Genomic DNA, 21,769 nt, shown 5'->3' with positions numbered 1-21,769 from the left:
TAATTTTAATTGAGGATAGTTGTAAGACTATTTCAAACTGTTTCTTCTTTTTTTATCAATCTCAGTACATCGTCACTGATATTAGACATCTAAACACATATTACAAACACCAAATGTATAACTTGGTTGATAATGGAATTATACCTCACAAAATATATATATATATATATATATATATATATATATTAGATATTGAAGCATAAATTACAAATATAATCTTTAAACATCACGAGATATATATATATATATATATATATATATATATATATATATATATATATATATATACGTAGGGTGTGATCAGACAATATATTTCATTGTTGATTGTATATGTATGTTGTATGAGGTAAAGAATGAAATGTTAAAAAAGAAATATAACAAAGAATAACATTTAATCTTCAATATATAAAATTTGTTTATAGCATCTCCAATGCTAACACTATATTTGGTGTAATTTTTACACTAAACATGGGGTAACGTTTACACCAATTTTTTTTTCTTCAATGATAATAAACTATATATTACACTAAAAGATATAATATGCTTTTTTATTAGGCCTTTTAATATAAAATATTTTTAGATTAAGTATCTTAATTTTATTAGTTATTTAGTTGTCTAATTTTATTTATAAAAATGTAATTGTATTTTATTTATTGAAGATATAATATGCTTTTTTATTAGGCTTTTTAATATAAATATAAAATAATAATTTTAAAATAAAAATATAATTAATAAAAATGATAAATGAATAAACTTCATTAAATAGATAACACAACATTTTTTAGGGAATAAATAATACAGCATTAAAAAAAATTATCTTTTGTTACATTATTTTTTTGTAATGTTAAAACTTTTGTAGTAATAGTATTTATAGTAGTATCTTTATTAATTATCCGCTTGATTTGGTTTGATATCTATAAAATATATATATATATATATATATATATATATATATTTAATTATCGACTTAATTCATGTGGTATTGAAGAACTTAATTTGGATTACGAATAAAGCTCCAAACATTTAAAGTATAAACACCCTGAGAATGAGAAAATGAATTTGAATCGCCGCAAAAATAAAAATGATAAAATAAAATATATCATTTTACAAGAAAAAAAAAAAAAAAAAAAAAAAATTGGCTAGTGTCTGTTTCCTTTCAAACTTGAAAGGATTTCTTCCACTCTTACCAAACAGAAAAAACATTTCTCTTTCACCCACACTAAACCAAAAAGGGCATAATAGAATAAATTCAAGGACATTTCATTAATGTAACCCTAGTCGCTAAATTAGTTTTTAAGCTTGCAAATTTCTAAGTCCTAGTGTCTCATTCTTTTTCACAAAATGGATAATGCCTTAAATTTATTCTACACCACGTTAAACCAGTTTCACTGTTTCTGAGCCACCAAAGATAACTTCTAAGCATAATAGTCTAACGGCAAAATGTACCAAGCATCGGATTCCACAGCGAAACATTACATGATTCTAAACCGCTTTTCATTTCGGGACCCAGAAGTTCAGATAATATGTATTATATCAAAACATATACAAGCACAGCAACAAGCTTAGCATACAGAGAAGCAATAAAATCGACTGAAAATCATTTTGAGAACAAATCAACATACAGAAACAAAACGCTCAGCCATAAACAAATTCTGTTAGAAGCTGCTCTATGTTGGAAATTGCATTGGCGATATTCGCAGAAGCTGGTTGATCAGCTCTGAGTCTTCACAATAAAGATCATACTTGCTTCCCATACATACATACATATGTAGATATAGTATACTAAATAAAGTAATCGTCATCAGCTCTTTCTTGCAACCGAGACTGCAAAGAAATATCACAAATGCGAAAATCAAAATGGGGTAAGAAAGCAAAGGGAAAAAATATTATACCATAAAAATTATATAAATTACCTTTAATCAGAGAATATCATCACACACTCTGCATTTTACTAGAGATGTCTTTCACTTTAGCGTCCCCCTTTTCCTGCGATCAAAACATCGTCGATATGTAATAAATCACATGGGCAAAAAAAAAATTCCTTCTAAAGAAACAAAAACTAATTTAAGTTTTTTTAGGTGGGAAAATATAAGACGAAGATTACAATCTCAATTGCACAAGGTCAATCCGAAATAAGATCGCAAAAGGAAAAAGAAAAACCTTGAAATCATTACACGATACAGAGAGCCAAAGAGCAATACAACAACCAATTATGAAGGCTATTGGCGAAGTTATATTCCAATAATTGTGCAACATCAGGTTAATAAAGATTTCTTACTCAAAAAAAAAAAAAAACCAGAAACAGAAAAGCCCTGCGTTTGTGAATTTACAGCCCAAGCAAACTTGAGGTGGAAGTAAAAAAAAAGAGGAAATCTTATCTTTGTTGTCATTGATTAGCTGGTTTCAAGTTTACGTGAAATCTTCTAAATATTCATTTAAAAAAAAGGGCCCCCAAGGTGATTTATGCATGATACTTGTTACGGGATAAATTATTTAGACACCGAGTAGGATAGTCGGACTCCCGAGCAGCGAGAAGAATCCAGCATCGAGCTCAGGTTAAGTAAACCCAAGGGCCATCCATTGAAAAGGAACGAATCGTTCATAAGTCAAGAACGAAACCCACCGATCAGAACTTCGGAGAGAAAATAAGAACGTGGGTCAAAGACTAGTCAAAACCAAAAGAAAACATGTTTCAAACTCTAAAACGCACACCTTGACGGTTCAGGAACCATACGAATAGTAATAACCGTCCACCTCAGCGAGAGGGAAAATGCAATTACCCAAAATCGTCCCAGAACGTGGGATTGATCACCCCACGTTCCCCAGAATAACCGTCAGAGACACGACCACGAGGCTACACCAGACGAGTATAAATAGAGGCTATGGCACAGAACTAAACACAAGGAGTTTTTGACTTACTTTCTTTCACTTAGAACCTCTAGAAAACATTGCTCTCTTGTATTAGATTCGTCTGTATAAAGAGAAAGTCTTACTTAAATCATCTCTGTATTCGGAGTCACTGTACTTGGAGTCTGTGTATTTTCGTGAGATATTGTTGTACTAATTTTACAGATCAACAGTTGGCGCTAGAAGGAGGGGACAGCTGAAGAATATGGCTAGCTCATCCACCTCGATCACTGTCCCCAACCAGGAGACGGAGATAGAACATCACAATCACACTTTGCCTCTTACCCTGGAGGAAATAGCTGAACTTTTCCCAGAACCTAGTCTCGAAGAACAATTCAGACAGATGCAAGAGCGTCTTTCGGTCTTAGAGGCGAATAACAGGGAACTGAAGAGAAGGCTGCAAGCAAAGAAAGTCACACTGCGAAGCGTGGTAGCGATCCCAGATGAAGAACCCTCACACCGATCAGGGAAAGAACCCGTCGGGCAGGATCCGCAGGTTAAGAAATCTCGAAAACATGCTAAAAATCGGTATGAGAGGATGGAAGATGACTCTGAATCCGAGAAAGAGCAGTCTAGTCAGGAAAAGATTCCTGATCGGTACCAGCCCACTATGGACAGAGGTCATTTAAACACTTTCAGAAATAGCATGGTAAGCTCGGAAACTGAAGACAGCGCGAGCACCAACAAAACAAATTTTAGAAGATTGGAACGTCGAATCGAAGAAGTGGCCCTAGGTCAGAAGGAGTCTATCCCGAAAGTTGGAGAAGCTATCTCCCATTTCACAGCACGCGTGTTAGAACACCCGCTGCCTGATCGTTTCAGGATGCCGAGCATCCCAGTATACGATGGAAAGACCGACCCAGGAGACCATCTAGACACCTTTTCTTCTTGGATGCTGTTGCAAGAGGCCGAACTAGAAGTTATGTGCAGAGCATTCTCTATCACTTTAACTGGCTCAGCCAAAAGGTGGTATAGAAAACTAAAACCAAACTCTATAGGATTCTGGAAGCAGTTATCCAGAAAATTCATAGAACAGTTTGTCGGCTCCAGCTCGGGGAAAACTCCCAAAGAAAGGCTGCTAGCGGTGAGATAAGCCCATGACGAATCTCTAAAAGATTTTATTAATCGCTACTCGGAGCAAGCTCTTCAAGTTGACGATCTGAACGAAGACTTTAAGCTCTTCGGGATCTCCTCCGGCGTCCGAAATGAATCAGAATTCTGGTGGTCACTTCAGAAGACTAGTCCAAGGGATTACAACGATTTTCTGAAGAGAGCTCAGAAGTATATCAACGCGGAGGAAGCAAGGCTGGCGGAAAAAAAAGCAAAGCCACCAAAGAGCTACCGAGAAGAGCACAAGGAACGACATTCCGAGGACAACCGCCCACCGAAGAAGAGCCGGTCCGCCCACCGAAGAAGAGCCGGTCAGGAGCAGGACCTCTGAAGCCTTTTTCCAGTAAGTTCGATAAATATCATAAGCTCAATGCCCCGATAGAGGAGATATTTAGTCTTACATAGGACAAAGAAGATTTCCCTAAGCCAAGACCGATCAAGAAAGATATCTCAAGGAGAGATAAAACAAATATTGTGTTTTCCACGCGGACATCGGTCATCGCACTGCTGACTGCTTCAACCTCAAAGAAGCTATAGAAGCTCTAATCCGAAGAGGAGCGTTGAAGAAATTCAAGGCCGAACAAGGGGATCAAGAGGAACAGAAATATGAGGCGTATGCTGAAATCTCGACCATAGTCGGAGGACCACATGTGGGAGGAACTTCAAGAAGCGCTCAAAAGAGCTATGTAAGAGAAGCCTACGCAGGACCCCGACAAATCTTGTTTACAGCCGAACAAAGGCCTAGCAAGATGGCCAAACCTGGCTCGGAGCCTATCACTTTTACAGCAGAAGATGCTCGGTGGGTGATGTTCCCTCACAAGGATCCGCTGGTTATATCAGCTCTCATCGGTAACAGGAATGTACACCGAATATTGGTGGACACTGGGAGTGCTGTCGACGTGCTCTATGAAGACACGTTCAACAAGATGGATCTTAAGCAAGATGCATTAGCTCATTCCCCCGAAAATCTCTATGGTTTCACAGGAGACTCAATCCAGCCTAAGGGAATAGTCTCGCTCCCTATAACTGTAGGAGAGCCCGAGAAGTAAAACCACTAGCACAACATGGGTGGTGGTCCCCGGAAAATCTTCGTTCAACGCGATCATTGGCAGGCCAACCTTGCAGTCCCTTGGAGCTATCGCTTCTGTGGAATATTTAAAAATGAAATTTCCTACCGAGCACGGGGTAGGTGAAGTAGTCGGTACACAGGCTATCGCAAGAAGCTGTTATGCAAATTACCTCAAAGAGAGTCAGGACAAAGATGTCCACAAAGTTATGATGATCGACTCGGATTTCGACCCACGCCTTCCGAGCCGAGAAGAGATTGGCCCAGGGGATGAAGTCGAGGAAATTGCTCCGGATCCAAAACAACCTGAGAAGAAGCTCAAGATTGGAAAATATCTTGAATCAGGTACCAAAAATAATTTAATTACTCTCTTGTCTAATAGCTTAGACATATTTGCCTGGTCACAGTCCGACATGACAGGGATAGATCCTCAAATAGCGTGTCATAAGTTAAATATAGATCCTAAACAAAAACTCATTAGACAAAAGAGAAGGGCTTTGAACTCCGAAAGGTATATAACCTTAAAAGAAGAAGTAGATAAGTTAATTTCTAGCGGATCAATAAAAGAAACTAAATATCCAAAATGGGTAACCAATTCCGTCCTGGTCAAGAAACCTAACGGAAAATGGAGAACTTGTGTGGATTTTACAGATCTGAACAATACTTGCCCTAAAGATAGTTTCCCTATGCCGAGAATAGATCAGTTAGTAGACGCCACAGCAGGCCATGAAATTCTAAGTTTTATAGATGCCTACTCTGGCTACAATCAAATCCCTATGTATGATCCCGACCAGGATCACACAGCATTCATAACTGATTGAGGGCTATACTGCTACACAGTAATGCCCTTTGGGTTAAAAAATGCTGGAGCAACATATCAAAGATTAGCAAATCGAATGTTCGCTGAATTACTCGAGATTACGATGGAAACATACATCGATGATTTGCTGGTTAAAAGCAGAAAAATAGATGAACATACGAATGATCTTAGAAGATCATTCGAACTTCTAAGGCAATATCGCATGAAATTAAATCCTCTAAAATGTACGTTTGGTGTCTCTGCAGGTAAATTCTTAGGTTTCATCGTTCATGAACGAGGCATCGAAGTGAATCCAGAGAAGATCACAGCCTTATGGAACATGAGACCACCACGAAACATCAAAGAAGTGCAAAAATTGACAGGATGCATAGCTGCATTAAGTCGTTTTATCTCAAGGTCTACCGATCGAAGCATCACTTCTTCAATGTACTCAGAGGCTCCAAGGAATTTGAATAGACCAAGTAATGTGATGAGAGTTTCGAGTCCCTAAAAGAGCACTTGGCATGGCCTCCGACTTTAAGAAAAGTACAGGAAGGAGAGCCCCTGGAAATTTACCTAGCCGTATCGGAGCATGCAGTGAGTTTAGCGTTGATCAAGAATGAGGAAAAACGCCAGGTCCCGGTTTATTATACTTCGCGGCGCCTTAACGAGGCGGAAGGAAGACACCCGGAACTCGAAAAGCTAGCTTTCGCCCTCATCACCGCTTCTCGGAAGCTAAAACACTACTTCCTCGCGCACCCAATTACAGTCCTCACCAATTTCCCGCTGCGCCAGGTGCTGCAAAAACCTGACGTGTCCGGAAGGCTAATGAAATGGTCGATTGAGCTAACACAATATGATATACGCTTCAGCCCCCGACCAGCAATCAAAGGACAGGCAGTTGCTGACTTCATTGCAGAATTCACGTACAGACCAGTTGATTTCCCAATTTGGGACATGTACGTAGACGGAACGGTCAACGAAAAGGGGTCCGAGGTCGGGATCGCGCTATCCAGCCCAGAAGGAGACAAGGTAAAATTCGCTTTAAATTCGATTTCAATGCTTCAAACAATGAAGCTGAGTACGAAGTTATGATACATGGGCTACAAATAGCAAAAGATTTAGAAATCAAAAAGCTCAAAGTATATTCGGATTCTCAGTTAATTGTTAATCAAATGAAATGTGAATTTCAGGCAAAAGGCGAAAAGATGTCGCTATATGCCGAGAAAGCTAGAAACCTGGCAAGCAAATTCGAACTTTGCGAAATCACCCAAGTCCCCAGAGCCATGAACGAAGAAGCTGATGCATTAACGAAGCTTGCCACTCAAGGATCCGACTCGGAATCAATCCCAGTTATCAAGATTGGGCAACCTAGCATTGAGTAAGCTCCCCATGTGCTTCAGGTCGATCAACGAAAGTCATGACAAACTCCGATCAGGGAATACTTGCAACACGGAGCTCTGCCCAAATAGAAAAATGAGGCTAGAAGCTTGAAGTTCAGAGCTGCTCGATATTTCTTAGAAGATCAGAATCTCTACAAGAGGATTTTCTCAGGCTCTACTCAAATGTCTAGACGAAGACGAAGCCGAGTACACTCTCAAAGAGATCCATGAAGGGATATGCGGAAGTCACATCGGATGCGAAACATTGGCACAAAAGATCATCCGGCAAGGACTCTATTGGCCAATAGTAAAAGCCGATGCTCGGCGCATGACACAAAAATGCGTCAAATGTAAAAAGTTTTCTAACATCCCGAGGCTTCCACCTAATCCACTCATCTCCCTCTCATGCCCGATCTCATTCGCAGAATGGGGAATAGACCTAATCGGAGTTTTGCCAACAGGCCGAGGCGGATGCAGGTACGCAATTGTAGCCATCGATTACTTTTCAAAATGGGTTGAAGCCGAGCCCTTAAATAAAATAACAACTCATGCGATTGAGAAATTTGTATGGAAAAATATTATTACTCGGTTTGGAATACCAGTCAAAATTGTATCCGACCACGGAACTCAGTTCGACTGCGATTCCTTCAAAAGTTTTTGCGAAAAATATGGCATTAACAAGGTTTTTTCTACTCTAGTCAGACCACAGTCCAACGGATTGGTGGATGCAGTCAACAAAACAATAAAACACGGCTTAAAAACAAAGTTAGGCGAACAGAAGTCAGAGTAGGTAGATATGCTCCAAGAAGATCTCCGGTCGTACAAAACCACCGAGCACTCCACAACTGGCGAAACGTTTTTCTCCCTCGCATACGGTTCCGACGCGGCCATCCCGACCGACGTCATGATACCAACAGTGAGGAGAGAAAACTACTCAACAAAGGAAAGTCCGACCAAGATCTTTCAAAGTCGGCGACAAAGTCATCAGAAGAGTTTTTCTCCACACCAAAATCCACCAGGAGGGAGCATTCAACACAAACTGGGAATGACCCTACATCATCCGAGAAGACTTCGGAAACGGGACATACCGACTACAACAGTTGAGCGGTGATATGAAGAAAAACCTCTGGAATGCTGAGCACCTTCGCCGATTCTACGTTTAAGTATTTCCTCTTTCAAACATTCAAAAAGCGGGTTGGTCGCAAGTGTCTGATCACATAATTTTATCATTCTTGACAAAATAAACTAGGCGGCAGGGTAATTAGCAAACAGTTTAGAAAACTTAAAGGAAATATACTTAGTTATACTTTATTTTGCCAAAATTCAGAAATACTTTTTACTCTTTTTCGCCAAAGTCAGAAACACAGATAATTTAACATGAATTATAGATCCGACCAAAGATCAATTGTTCAAAACCCGAGCGGGTTAACAAAAATTACATAATAAATTATCCGACCACGGATCAATTGTTCAAAACTCAAGCGGGTTAACAGAAATTAGAATACAAAAAAAAAAAAAAAAAAAATCTACTCCTGGTCGCCTCCATCCGCTTCATCACTAGCTCTTGATTCTGAATCCTCATCGAGATCCGTAGTATCCAGAGTAGGATTCTTCGGGCCGAGGATCCGAACGACCTCGCTTATCCCAGCGGTATAAAGGTCATCGCACATGTTGCGATAATCCTCGGAAGCCTTGTACTCTTCCACCGCTGCTAAACGAGCAGCCTCAAGATCTGCGTGGAATTTTCGCGTGAGCTCCGTAAGCTCCGATCGGGTCTTCACCGTTTCGTCCCTGGCCGCATCCATCTCCTTGAGAAAACGATCGTTCCGTTGTCCCAAAGATGTGAGCTCGGAGCCTAGTAATCCGACAAGACCGACCACACCAACGAAAACCTGTGGTAAACAAAAGGTCAGTTACAAAATTTGTCAAGGAAAGAAAAGAGATACCGACTAGGTGAGTAGAAACGTACCGAAACCGCGGAGTCGGTGACCTGGTTAAGCCTCTCTAAAGGCTCAAACCCGATAACCGCTTGGACCTTCTCGATAGGAAGATGCTCGCGAAGGAAGGTAACGATCGGATTCAGGTGGTCGGATGCAGAAGAAGGTTCGGTCAGGCTTTTCACCGGAGAAGAACTCGGAAGTTCCGAAACTTTTGAAGCAGACGCGGTCTTCCGCTTACTAGCAGCCGAAGCCTTGGAAGCCTTAGTACGTTTCGGGTTAGGAGGAACCTGTTCGAGAGCGGGTCTCTTCTTCGCCATCTGTGCAATCTCTGTTAAGAAACAAAAAGTAAGAACGAGGAAAATTTGAACATATACGACTTGATAAGAGACGAATAAAATGCTCACTCGAGTATGGATAATAATAGTATTCCTCGAGTAAGTCTGTGTCCGACAACACAAACGTCGACCGATCAGCCTCCGAAATATCAAAGATCTCTGAGTGGAGTGGTCGCTCGTCCTCGGGGTACTGTGGAAGGGAACCTGGAGCCAAACATAAAACATACGAGGAAACCAGAACAAAAACCTGACCCAGTTTGTCAAATAAGAATTCTGAACCAGAGTCACACCCAGTTCCGAGAACGAAGCTCTTATGGGGCACCTTTCATAAGAGGCGTTCCCTTCAACTCAAAAGAAATAGTCCTTCCAATTTTTTTGGCTGGTCGGAAGGCGAGTGATCACCTTAGACTGGTCATAATTGGCCCAAGCATAATAGTAACCATGTTGCCCTACAGCCGACTTAAATGAGTAATATTGCGAAAAGTCTTGTAAAGTGACGGGGCGATCATAAACTTTCGCCCATAGCACGGCCATCCCAACAAAAATCTTATACACGTTGGGGACGAGCTGGGTAGGAGAACAACCCAGGTCAGAAACGAACTGGGAAGTGAGAGGATGCATCGGTAACCCTCCGATCACGTTCAAAATAGCCTTATTGAACGCTATCTTCCCGGCAAGAGGCTGATCGGCCCTCTCATGTTCCAAAGGTGCCGAGATGATAATTCCCTCTGCTATCTCAAATTCCTACCTCAGCTCTTGTATATATTTCTCGGTAACCCGAGAAGTCCAAACATTGGCCGAAAGCTGACCCTCTTTCCGTTCAAAAACCAAGGCCTCATCCTCTTCCTCTGGGAGATCGACCCCAAATGTCCTCCCACTCGGACCCGGAGTGCCTTGAGAATAACCCTCTCCTCGGTCTTGCGAAAGAGAAAGGCTCGTCGTATCACAAGATTCCGACTCGCTCCCCCTCGAAGAAGCGGACGAAGACGATATCTCCAAAACCATGGTATCCCTACACGACAGGGAAGACGAATCAAAAACCTTTTTCTCGTTATCAACCCCTTCGGACTCAGGACTGGGATACACGCATGATTCATCAAAAGCCATTACGAGGCGGTCTCATCCGATCTCTGAGACATGATACCAAACGCGACTCCTGAGGAAAGGAAACGTGGACCCATCCGACAAGATAACGCTATCGGGATCAGGCTCCGATCGTCGAACGACGCAAGGATCAAAACTCAAATCAGGACGCGCAAGTCCTCCCATAGCCCTAAGGAAGTTGAGGAACTATGATCCCTAAAGTCCGGAGGGTCCGAATACGAGAAGTAAAATACAGATCACCGAGTAACGATCTCAAAACAAAAAGAGATAAATCAGACTAACAATAAAGAAACCTTACCCACGAGTCTGAAAGTCGGGAGATCCGAACAAAAGACGAGGAAACTGGGAGTGCAATCCGAGTAGGCAGACCACGCCGAGAACGCACCGAGAGCGAAAAGTCGAGACAAAAAGCAGAATGAAGTCAAATGTTGAGAAAAAGCCTTATATAAAGACCACACGAACGGCAAGGATTAAGCTTGTCCAAGAAGCCAAACACATCTGACCGTCGAAGCAAAAAGACGCGACGATTCGGCAATGCCAAAGACAAACGACGTCGTACGATGTCCTGCAAAAAGAAAAATAGAATTCTACTCGGATCGTCCCGAGATAAATAAGCAAAGATGAACACGGTCATCAATTAAACCGAAATAGTTCCTTACCATTTTTGCTAATAATACTAAGAAACTGGAGGGCAGCTGTTACGGGATAAATTATTTAGACACCGAGCAGGATAGTCGGACTCCCGAGCAGCGAGAACAATCCAGCACCGAGCTCAGGTTAAGTAAACCCAAGGGCCATCCATTGAAAAGGAACGAATCGTTCATAAGTCAAGAACGAAACCCACCGATCAGAACTTCGGATAGAAGAGAAGAACGTGGGTCAAAGACTAGTCAAAACCAAAAGAAAACATGTTTCAAACTCTAAAACGCACACCTTGACGGTTCAGGAACCATACGAAGAGTAATAACCGTCCACCTCAGCGAGAGGGAAGAGACAGTTACCCAAAACTGTCCAGAACGTGGGATTGATCACCCCACGTTCCCCAGAATAACCGTCAGAGACACGACCACGAGGCTACACCAGACGAGTATAAATAGATACTGCGGCACAGAACTAAACACAAGGAGTTTTTGACTTACTTTCTTTCACTTAGAACCTCTAGAAAACATTGCTCTCTTGTATTAGATTCGTCTGTATAAAGAGAAAGTCTTACTTAAATCATCTCTGTACTCGGAATCACTGTACTCGGAGTCTGTGTATTTTCGTGAGATATTGTTGTACTAATTTTACAGGTCAACAATACTATTTATACTTCCTAAAGATTTGGATTTCTGCTCGAAAACGAGAGCTTGTATTCTCACACAATATCATACGAAAAATCAGGAAATCTATTGCAAGAGGATCTCAACTCAGAAACCAAAACAAAATGTACTTGACAAAATTGATACTTGACAAGTTGACATGTTGTTTATAACATCACCATTTACTTTCCAATTACTTTCCAATGTTGTAAAACATGGTATAGAGGTTGTAAAGCTCAAACAAACACCGATCCAAAAGTAAACACATATTGGAGCTTAGGAAACAAAACTGAATCAAGAGAGAGCCCGAAATAGAAAGTGTTTTGCTTACCAAGCCCTTGTTTTCATAATAGTCGTCCAACGCCCACTGATACTTCGACTGGTTTAGCCCAAACCACCGCGCCAAATGATCATCCAGCCTCGAATGCGCTGCAAAAAAAAAAAAAAAAAAGGTTGATCAATTAAACCTAAGCAACAATCATATACAAAATGCAGAGAAATTGAAAACAATAACAACAATACACTAAATGCAGTGAACTTGACAACATCAATAACAATATACCAAAAAGAAAAAAGAAAAATAAAAAAAAATCAACAGCTTGATCAATTAAACCTAAGCAGCAATAATATACCAAATGCAGAGAAATTGATAAATACAACAACAAAAATACACGAAATGCAGTGAAATGGATAACAATAACAATATACCAAATGCTGCAAAAAAATACAAATAATAATTCCGACACCTCAATCAATTAAACCTAAGCAACAATAATATAACAAATGCATAGAAACTGACCAAAAAAAAAAAACAACAACAATACACCAAATGGAGTGAAATTGACAACGTATAGCAAATGCGCTGCCAAAAAAAAAAAAAAAAATCCAACACCTCAATTGATCCAATCTACGTTGTTTGCAAGTGAAATACAGGTATAGAAGAGACGACGGAAAATGGAGACGCACGTACCGTTCTGGACCTTGGTGACGGCGTTCTTGAAGATCCCGATGACGGCGGAGCCATCGGAGTCTGCGGCGGAGGCTTTGGCGTACTGCTGCGGCGGAGGCTGCACCGGAGGCGCGGTGGCTTTCTTGGGAGACTCGAAGAGCGGCTGAGAAGAGGGTTTGGGGCTGGGCGGGGTCATGAACACCGTGTACGGCCCGATCTTGCCTATCACCGGCGGCGGCGTGGCGGGGCCTCCGTCGACGGCCATGGCCAGATCCAAGGGAATGTATGTAGATCTCTCGAAAAGTGAAAGGGGCTTAGTGTGGTGTGAACTGTGAAGCGAAGGTAAAGGTGTGTGTGAGGGAGAGAAAGTGAAGTACAGAGTGAAGAGAGAGAGAAGATAATTGGGTAGTGAACAATGCACGCAAACCAAGTGAGTTTAGTTTGGTAGATAAAAAGAGAGTAGATTTCTCTTGTCTTCGAAGATAGTACCTTGCTTTGTTCTTGTCGTTTTGTATCATGTATTTCTTAAAAAAAAAAAAACTAAAAATAAATAAAGATATACATTTATAAGTCAAGAATAGGAAAATTCGCTCGGTTTTTGCTATATAGATTGACTTCAATATAAAAAATCATATAAATGTGTGAGATATGTTAGATACAAGTCGGTGCGAATGTGAGATCTAATAATGATAATATATAATATTAGAAAGAGATATATACATATATATATATATATATTTTAACAAAGCTGTTGAATTTCATTAACTCAAATCAGTTTCACAAGACACCTTTGACATTTTCAGATATCGAGTCCTGGAAGAAAACCCGTACGGACGATAAAAAATAGAACACTTCACTCTACAATCGGCAGCCCTATTTGTTGTACATTTAATAAACGAAAATGATAATGTTGTTACGTTGTTTTATTGACTTTATTTTTTAGTGCAAGTGGTATGGAAAGATGTCGAGAGTTATGTTTCCACTTCTGGATTGACATCTTTCCTCGTGTGTGCAGACAGTATATCAGGCAAGTTTCCAGTTTCGACAGATTGCTTCGCTGGTGACTTATTGCTGAGTTATTGTCTCGCTGCTGTCTTCATTACAAGATATCTGCCTCGCTGGAGCCTTCATTGCAAGATATTCTTCGCTGCTATCTTCATTGCACGAATATTCACTTTGATGGAGTCTTTACTTTGTGATATTCGCTTGAGGCCGGGTAAGGAAATCCGAGATATCTTCCAGGATTGTCCAGCTGCTATAAAAGCCATGCGCTCTCCCTTAGCAGATTTGACACTTTTGATCAAACACTCAGAACTCTTAGACGTGCAAGACCGGCGGACTGGGAGGCTGTGTGTTTTGGTTTTGAGTGGTGTATTCTCTCAAACACTATTCTACAGATTGAGTGTATGTGAGAGTTGGGTTCCTGTGCTTTTCGTGATTGAAGGTTCACGTACTACTGAAGACTGAAGGTCATCCGAGCCAGGAGGTTGCTCGAAGAGTGGAATTGAGACGGAGCTCAAATTCAGGGGGAGTCCCTGTCTAGGTGATCACTGGTAGTAATAGTCTCTAGGTTTTATTGATTTGTTGATTGTAATCAGATATAAACCTTGTGTGTACTATTGACTACAAGATAGTGAAAATCCTTTCCACTGGCAGCGTGCCCCCAGATGTAGGTGTGATTCACCGAACTGGGTAACCATATCCTGTGTACTTTGTTTATTGCACTTTTTGTTGTTTATCCATATCTGTGTTCAAGCAAGTTGTCGGACACATTGTCAACGCATTGTGTGCGACATCTTGCCGTTGCAACTAATCAGAATTTCAATTGGTATCAGAGCAGGCACCTTGATCTCTTAGGTGGTTTCCTGTATTTTCTTTCTGATTGCCTATTATGGATAGTTCCCGAGAAGGAGGTTCTGTCAATCGTCCTCCAGTACTCGACGGAACCAACTATGGATATTGGAAGGCACGCATGACCGCCTTCTTGAAGTCCCTGGATAGTCGAATATGGAAAGCTGTGATACATGGGTGGGAAGCTCCTGTGACTACAGATGACAAAGGAGCTCGTACTGGAACAAAGCCCGAGAAAGACTGGACCCCCACTGAGGATGAGGCGGCCCTTGGTAACTCCCGTGCTCTCAATGCTATATTTAATGGTGTCGATAAAGATGTTTTCAGGTTGATAAATACTTGCACTACTGCCAAAGAGGCCTGAGAAATCCTTGTTGTTGCCTATGAGGGAACTACAAAGGTCCGGGAACAAAAACTTCAGTACCTCACAACCAATTTTGAAGCCCTCACGATGCTTGAGGACGAAACTGTCGCTGAGTTCAACGTTCGCATTCGTGATCTCGCCAATGAATCTTATTCTCTCGGAAAACCAATGACAGATGAAGATCTTGTTCGAAAAACCCTGAGAGCTTTGAGCTCTAGGTTCAAGATGAAAATCACGGCCATTGAGGAAGTTCATGACCTAAAGACGTTGAAGTTCGACGAGCTAATGGGATCTCTCTTGACGTTTGAGCTCTCTCTCCCTAAGGTGGAAAAGAAACAAAAAGGAATGGCCCTCAAAAGTTCTGTTCATGAACCAAGGGATCAGGTATATTCAGACTCTGACAATGATATTGACGATACTATTGCTATGCTTGCAAAAAACTATGGCAGGGTGATGAAAAGACTCAACCAGATGAATGAGAAAAATGTCTCACAAGATGTCAATGACAATTTCCAACAACGCTTCCAGAAAAACACTTATCCTCACATGAATAGTAAAAGTGGTGAACGATCTGGGAAAGGCAAAGGCATACAGTGCCACGAGTGTGAAGGTTTTGGACATATTCAGAAGGAGTGTCCCAACTTCCTCAAGAAACAGAAAAATGGATACAACGCTACTCTTTCGGATGAAGAAGATGAAGAGAGCGAGTCTGATCAGATAAGTAATTTTGTAGCCTTTACTGCTTCTGTCCATACTCATGAGTCTACTAATGAATTTGGTCAATGCTCTCAGAAATATGTTCTTGATGATGAACTATCTGACGATGCTATGAATGAAGCCTACAATACCCTTCACACCAAATGGGTTGAGGAATCCCAGATTCTAGACAAACAGAGTGAACTCATCCTTACCCTGACTGAAGATAAGGCGAGGCTTCTGGAGACTATTGTGGATCTGAAGAAGGAAGTCAGTCGTCTGAATGGCGAACTCGAGCACATGACTAAAACTGTTAGAATGCTGAATTCTGGGACTGACAGCCTTGACAAAATCCTCAACATCGGCAAACCCGCGAAGAACATGAAGGGACTTGGATACACACATGGAGCTTCATCATCCCAGACTACGTTCGTTCCTCAAAAGCAGACTAGCCAGAAGTCACGAAACTTGCCTCAACCATCTGGTAACAACAAGTCTCATGACATTTCTCAATATCATCAATTTGGACCAAACAGGTCTCCTGTCAACAGACCTCGTTGGATATGCCATTATTGTGGAAGGAAGGGACATATCCGTCCTTTCTGCTATCGTTTGTATGGGAGGAATGTCCGTCAGCATAGGTCCATCCACAGAAATGTCTCTTCTCATCAACAACCTGCCACTCGACTGGAATGGAGAGTGAAAAATACCTCCTATCGTGCCAATATAGCGTACACCTCTCTGAGTGCTTCCACCGGGAATGACTGGTACTTCGACAGTGGCTGCTCTCGCCACATGACTGGGGACCACACATTCCTGACCAACGTAAAACCTTACTCCAACTGCCATATTACCTTTGGAGATGGAGTCAAAGCCAAAATTGTGGGTAAAGGTCAATTAAACTATCCTGGTATGTCTTGTTTGACTGAGGCTTTGTTGGTAGAAGGACTTACTGCTAATCTTATTAGTATTAGTCAACTTTGTGATCTGAATTTGCATGTCAACTTTACTCGTGATAAGTGTGTGGTGATTAATGAAGATCAGGATGAACTTATGCGAGGAAACAGATCTCGTGACAACTGCTATATGTGGTCCCCCGTACAAACCAGCAATTGTCTCTTGACCAAAGTTGACGAAACCAAGCTGTGGCATCAAAAGCTTGGTCATCTAAATCTCAGAAGTATGCAGAAAATTGTTTCTGAGAATGCTATCATCGGTGTCCCAAATCTGAAGATTGTCGAAGGAAAAATTTGCGGTGAGTGCCAGATTGGGAAACAGGTCAAGAAGTCCCACAAGATGGTGCAACATCTTACCACATCTCGTGTTCTGGAACTTCTCCACATGGACCTGATGGGACCGATGCAGGTCGAGAGCCTTGGAGGGAAGAGATATGTGTTCGTCTGTGTGGATGACTACTCCAGGTACACTTGGGTTGATTTTATTCGTGAGAAATCTGACACTTTTGCTGTTTTTGAAGCTCTATGTAAGAAGGTTCAGAGAGAAAAAGGAGAGAGCATAGGCAAAGTGATCAGAATCCGGAGTGATCATGGGAGAGAATTTGAGAACATGAGCTTTGCTAAGTTTTGTACTGAAGAAGGGATAGCACATGAGTTCTCTGCTCCTATCACTCCTCAACAGAATGGAATTGTTGAAAGGAAAAATCGAACCCTTCAGGAGATGGCTAGAGTAATGATGTTGACCAAGAATATTCCACCACATTTCTGGGCTGAAGCTCTCAATACTGCCTGCCATATTCACAATAGAGTTACTATTCGTCCAGGTACTTCCAGCACTCATTATGAAATATGGAGGGGGAGAAAGCCAAATGTGAAATACTTCCATGTCTTTGGTTCGGTGTGTTATATTCTTGCTGACAGAGATCCACGGCGTAAATTTGACCCGAAAAGTGATGAAGGTATATTTCTTGGATACTCTAGAAATAGTCGTGCATACCGTGTTTTTAACAAACGCACTAAGACTATAATGGAATCGATAAATGTGGTGATAAATGATGATGATCATGATGTTACTAACAGTCCTAATGATGAGGATGAAGTTTTTCCTAGTAACCCAGATGTCAGGACAGATGTTGATAACCCCTTGGACGACATCTCCACTGGAAATCCAAATGTCAGAACTGATGCTGATGACAAAGTTAGCGACATTGTTCCAGATGAAGGATCCCCTCCTGAGCCTGAACAGAGAATCCCTTCTCGAAGAATTCAGAAAAATCATCCTGCTCATGAGGTGATTGGCGAAATCAGTGAAGGAATAAAGACTCGTCCAAAACCTCCTGTTAACTACCGTGAAATGATTGGTAATCTCTGCTTTGTCTCTAAGATTGAACAAAAAAATGTTAATGAGGCTATTGATGATGAATACTGGGTTAATGCTATGCAAGAATAACTGGTTCAGTTTGAAAGAAACGAAGTCTGGGAGCTGGTTCCTAAGCCTGACAATGTAAATGTCATTGGAACTAAGTGGATTTTTAAGAATAAATCTGACGAACATGGTAATATAACTCGGAACAAAGCTAGACTTGTGGCGTAGGACTATTCACAGGTGGAAGGCGTTGATTTTGATGAAACCTTTGCCCCTGTTGCGAGACTAGAAGCTATCAGACTTTTGCTTGGCATCTCGTGTCACCTGCAATTCAAGCTCTATCAGATGGATGTTAAGAGTGCTTTCCTCAATGGGTACCTGAATGAGGAAGTTTATGTAGCTCAACCAAAAGGGTTTACAGATCCCAGCTCTCCACAACATGTCTACAAACTCAGAAAAGCTCTCTATGGCCTGAAGCAGGCCCCTCGTGCATGGTATGAAAGACTGACCCAATTTCTTGTGCAGAATGGGTATAACCGAGGTGGCGTCGACAAGACTTTGTTCGTGAAAAAGGAGAATAGCAATCTCATGATAGCTCAGATTTATGTTGACGACATCGTCTTTGGAGGAATGTCAAGCAAGATGGTGGATCTTTTTGTTCGACAAATGCAGTCAGAATTTGAGATGAGTATGGTCGGCGAGTTAAACTACTTTCTGGGCTTTCAGATCAGACAAATGAATGATGGTATCTTCATTTCCCAAAGTAAGTATGCCAAAAACTTGGTGAAAAAGTTTGGCCTGGAGAAATCCTCTCACAAGCGGACCCGTGCCGCTACTCACATCAAACTCACTAAGGATGAGCATGGAGAATCTGTTGATCAAAGTCTCTACAGAAGCATCATTGGCAGTCTTCTCTATCTCACTGCCAGCCGACCAGACATAGCCTACTCAGTAGGTGTTTGTGCGCGCTATCAAGCCAATCCCAAAGCTAGCCATCTGGCTCAAGCTAAGCGAATCATAAGGTACATCTCAGGTACTGCTGATTTTGGTTTAATGTATACCTATGATACCTCTTCTACGCTTGTGGGATACTGTGATGCTGACTGGGCAGGTAGCACGGTTGATAGAAAGAGTACTTCTGGTGGATGTTTCTATCTTGGAAACAATCTCATCTCCTGGTTCAGCAAGAAACAAAACTGTGTTTCCTTGTCCACAGCTGATGCTAAATACATCGCTGCTGGGAGTAGTTGCACTCAGCTTCTCTGGATGAAGCAGATGCTCGCTGAGTATGATGTTGGACAAGATGTCATGACATTATTCTGCGACAACATTAGCGCCATCAACATCTCAAAGAATCCTGTTCAACACAGTAAGACCAAGCATATTGAGATCAGACATCATTTTATTCGAGATCTTGTGGAAGAAAAGAAGATCAAACTCGAATACATTCACACCGAGAAACAGCTTGCAGACATTTTCACCAAGGCTTTGGATGCTAACCGGTTTGAAAATCTCAGATCTTCTCTTGGGTTATGTGTTATTGATCAATAGCAATTATTGTTTATCGGAGGATTTTTTGATCTTAACTTATGTACTAATCCTTCGCTGATTCTTGTTCATGTTACTGGTGTGTTTTTTCTCTCATGGGCCCATGTATCTGGTTGGCCCATTCGACTGATTTGCCGGGCTAAAATGCCAAGTGTTGTCTCTCTAGGCCTTGGAACGATCAAGGCCCGCTTGAAGTCGCGACGTCGTTTTTCTTGCCATGTTCTCACTCATGCAAACGGTTACTCTCCCGAGAAAGAAGGGAAAGTTATTTCCTGTTTAAATTTCGAATTTTCCAACTCTTCTTCGGCGCTCTTAAGATTTGTTTCCCGAATTTGCTTTCTTACCCATTTTGACAGTTATCTTTGTGGCAGTTTCCCTAAAATCTTATTCAAAATGGTTGGGACAAGAAGTGGGATCAGTACTACCACTCCGTCAGAGAAAGCCACGATGAAGAAGAAACATGTCGCCACAAAGAAACCTGGGGCTGAGAGTAACATGCATGGTGTCCGGGTTCGAGGTCTGAAACCCAGCATACGCGCCGATGGTCAGGCCGGAGGTGCGAACGCTGGGTCATCAGTTCCTCCTAAGAACCCATCTCTCTCTGCCGCCAGAAGCGCTATTCTGAAGAAAGCTGCCATTTCCATCGCCGACATCACAGGAGAAGCAAGCTCCAACAGTTCCTCCTCTGAAAAGGGACAAGACGAAGCTGATCGCGAAGAAGAAGTAAGGTTTGGAGAGTCCCCTATCGAGAGCCCCCATAAGATTGTTCGAGGTAACCCTAAAGCTCCTAATATCCCTGATGATAGTTCTAGGGATAAGAATTCGCGTCCTGATGTTCATGAGCCTACACCTGAGGATGTCATTGGAGGGATGATGGGCCTGAATAAAGATGTCACGAAAGATGTGCCCACATCTTCCCTGGGGCTAAAGAGGAAGGGAGATCAGGTTCAGGAGGCTGCAGAGGACATTCTCACTTCTCTGAAGAAGAAGACTCAGAGAGATGATGATGTGTGCTTAGCCACTCTTCTGTCTGAGAAGAGGAAGAAGAAGAAGTCTACAGAAGAAAGCTCTTCGGCTGTCCCCATCCCGGCTCAGAAAAAGAAAAAGAAAAAGATGGGCATGATCAAGAAACGAGTGAAGAAGTCGGCCCAGACTCCCTTGTCTCCAGGTGTGGAGGACCAAGTTGTTGAAGAAGAAGACTCTGTAATCCCTCTTGGTTTGGGAAACAAGAGGTCTGTAGGAGGGCAAAAGCTGCCAAAGAATATCCCTGCTGCTCCCATGGATAATATCTCATTCCACAAAGAAGACGGTGTTCTCAAGTGGAGATATGTCTATCATCGCGCCATTTTTCCTGAAAAGGAATTGTCCACTGAGGCGCTGAAAATTGATGCCATTATGGAGCTTCTTCACGACGCCGAGATGCTGAGAACTGTCACTGGCATTGGTGTGTTCTATCCGGCGCTGGTTAAAGAATTCATTGTTAATCTCTCCTCTTCCTTTGATTCTCCAGAAGACCCAGAGTTCAGGAAGGTCTTTGTCAGAGGTCACTGTTTTGAGATCTCCCCTGATGTGATCAACAAGTTTTTGGGCCGTGGGAAGATCATCACAGCTGATCGAGTTCCTTCTCTAGACGTCATCGTGCAAGAAATTACTGGTAATGAGACCAAGGTCTGGCCCTCAAAGGGAACTTTGCCCTCAGCCGAGCTCACTGTCAAGTACTCTGTCCTATATCGCATTGGCATTGCCAACTGGGCTCCCTCCTCTCATGGGTCCAGCATCACAGCAGATTTCGCTCGGCTCATTTTTCAGATAGGTACTCGCTCCTCTTTCGACTTTGGTGATTTTGTTTTTGATCACTTGGCAAAACATGCCAAGTCTTTTGCAGTAAAGCTTCCCATCGGCTTTCCCTCTCTTATCACTGGGATTCTGCTTGATCAAAACAAGAACATCTTGAGGAGTTCTGATGTGGTGGGTAAGCGTCCTGGTGCCCTTTCCTTCAGTCCCAAATTGTTTGAAGGGAAACATGTTCAGGATCTTGTCAGACCTTCTGGCGAGACATCTGACGCACCTGCGAGCAACTTTCACTTGAGTTCCA

General features: G+C 41.9%; 2 protein-coding genes across 2 annotated transcripts; both read right to left on the bottom strand.

The window, feature by feature from the left end:
* Positions 1-1,477: 1,477 nt before the first annotated feature.
* Positions 1,478-13,344, bottom strand: LOC149394894 (hydroxyproline-rich glycoprotein family protein). The gene is made up of 4 exons (XM_089613973.1): positions 12,915-13,344; positions 12,276-12,373; positions 1,914-1,986; positions 1,478-1,824 (listed from the first exon to the last, which is right to left on the bottom strand). Exons 1-3 carry the CDS (start codon positions 13,156-13,158, stop codon positions 1,933-1,935), a joined length of 396 nt encoding a protein of 131 aa, XP_089470099.1. The 5' UTR covers positions 13,159-13,344; the 3' UTR covers positions 1,478-1,824; positions 1,914-1,932.
* LOC149394895 (uncharacterized) lies at positions 8,791-11,244 on the bottom strand. Its single transcript, XM_089615245.1, has 3 exons — positions 9,609-11,244; positions 9,234-9,532; positions 8,791-9,156 (listed from the first exon to the last, which is right to left on the bottom strand). The coding sequence occupies exons 2-3, from the start codon at positions 9,519-9,521 to the stop codon at positions 8,791-8,793; spliced, it is 654 nt and encodes a 217-aa protein (XP_089471371.1). The 5' UTR covers positions 9,522-9,532; positions 9,609-11,244.
* Positions 13,345-21,769: the final 8,425 nt, after the last annotated feature.

Source organism: Urtica dioica, chromosome 5 (assembly GCF_054948205.1).
Source record: "Urtica dioica subsp. dioica isolate 48M chromosome 5, U.dioica_male_clone48M_v1_H2, whole genome shotgun sequence".
Taxonomy (NCBI): Eukaryota; Viridiplantae; Streptophyta; class Magnoliopsida; order Rosales; family Urticaceae; genus Urtica; species Urtica dioica.
Note: the sequence above shows the minus strand (reverse complement) of the source record. Positions and strands in the feature narration are given on the sequence as shown.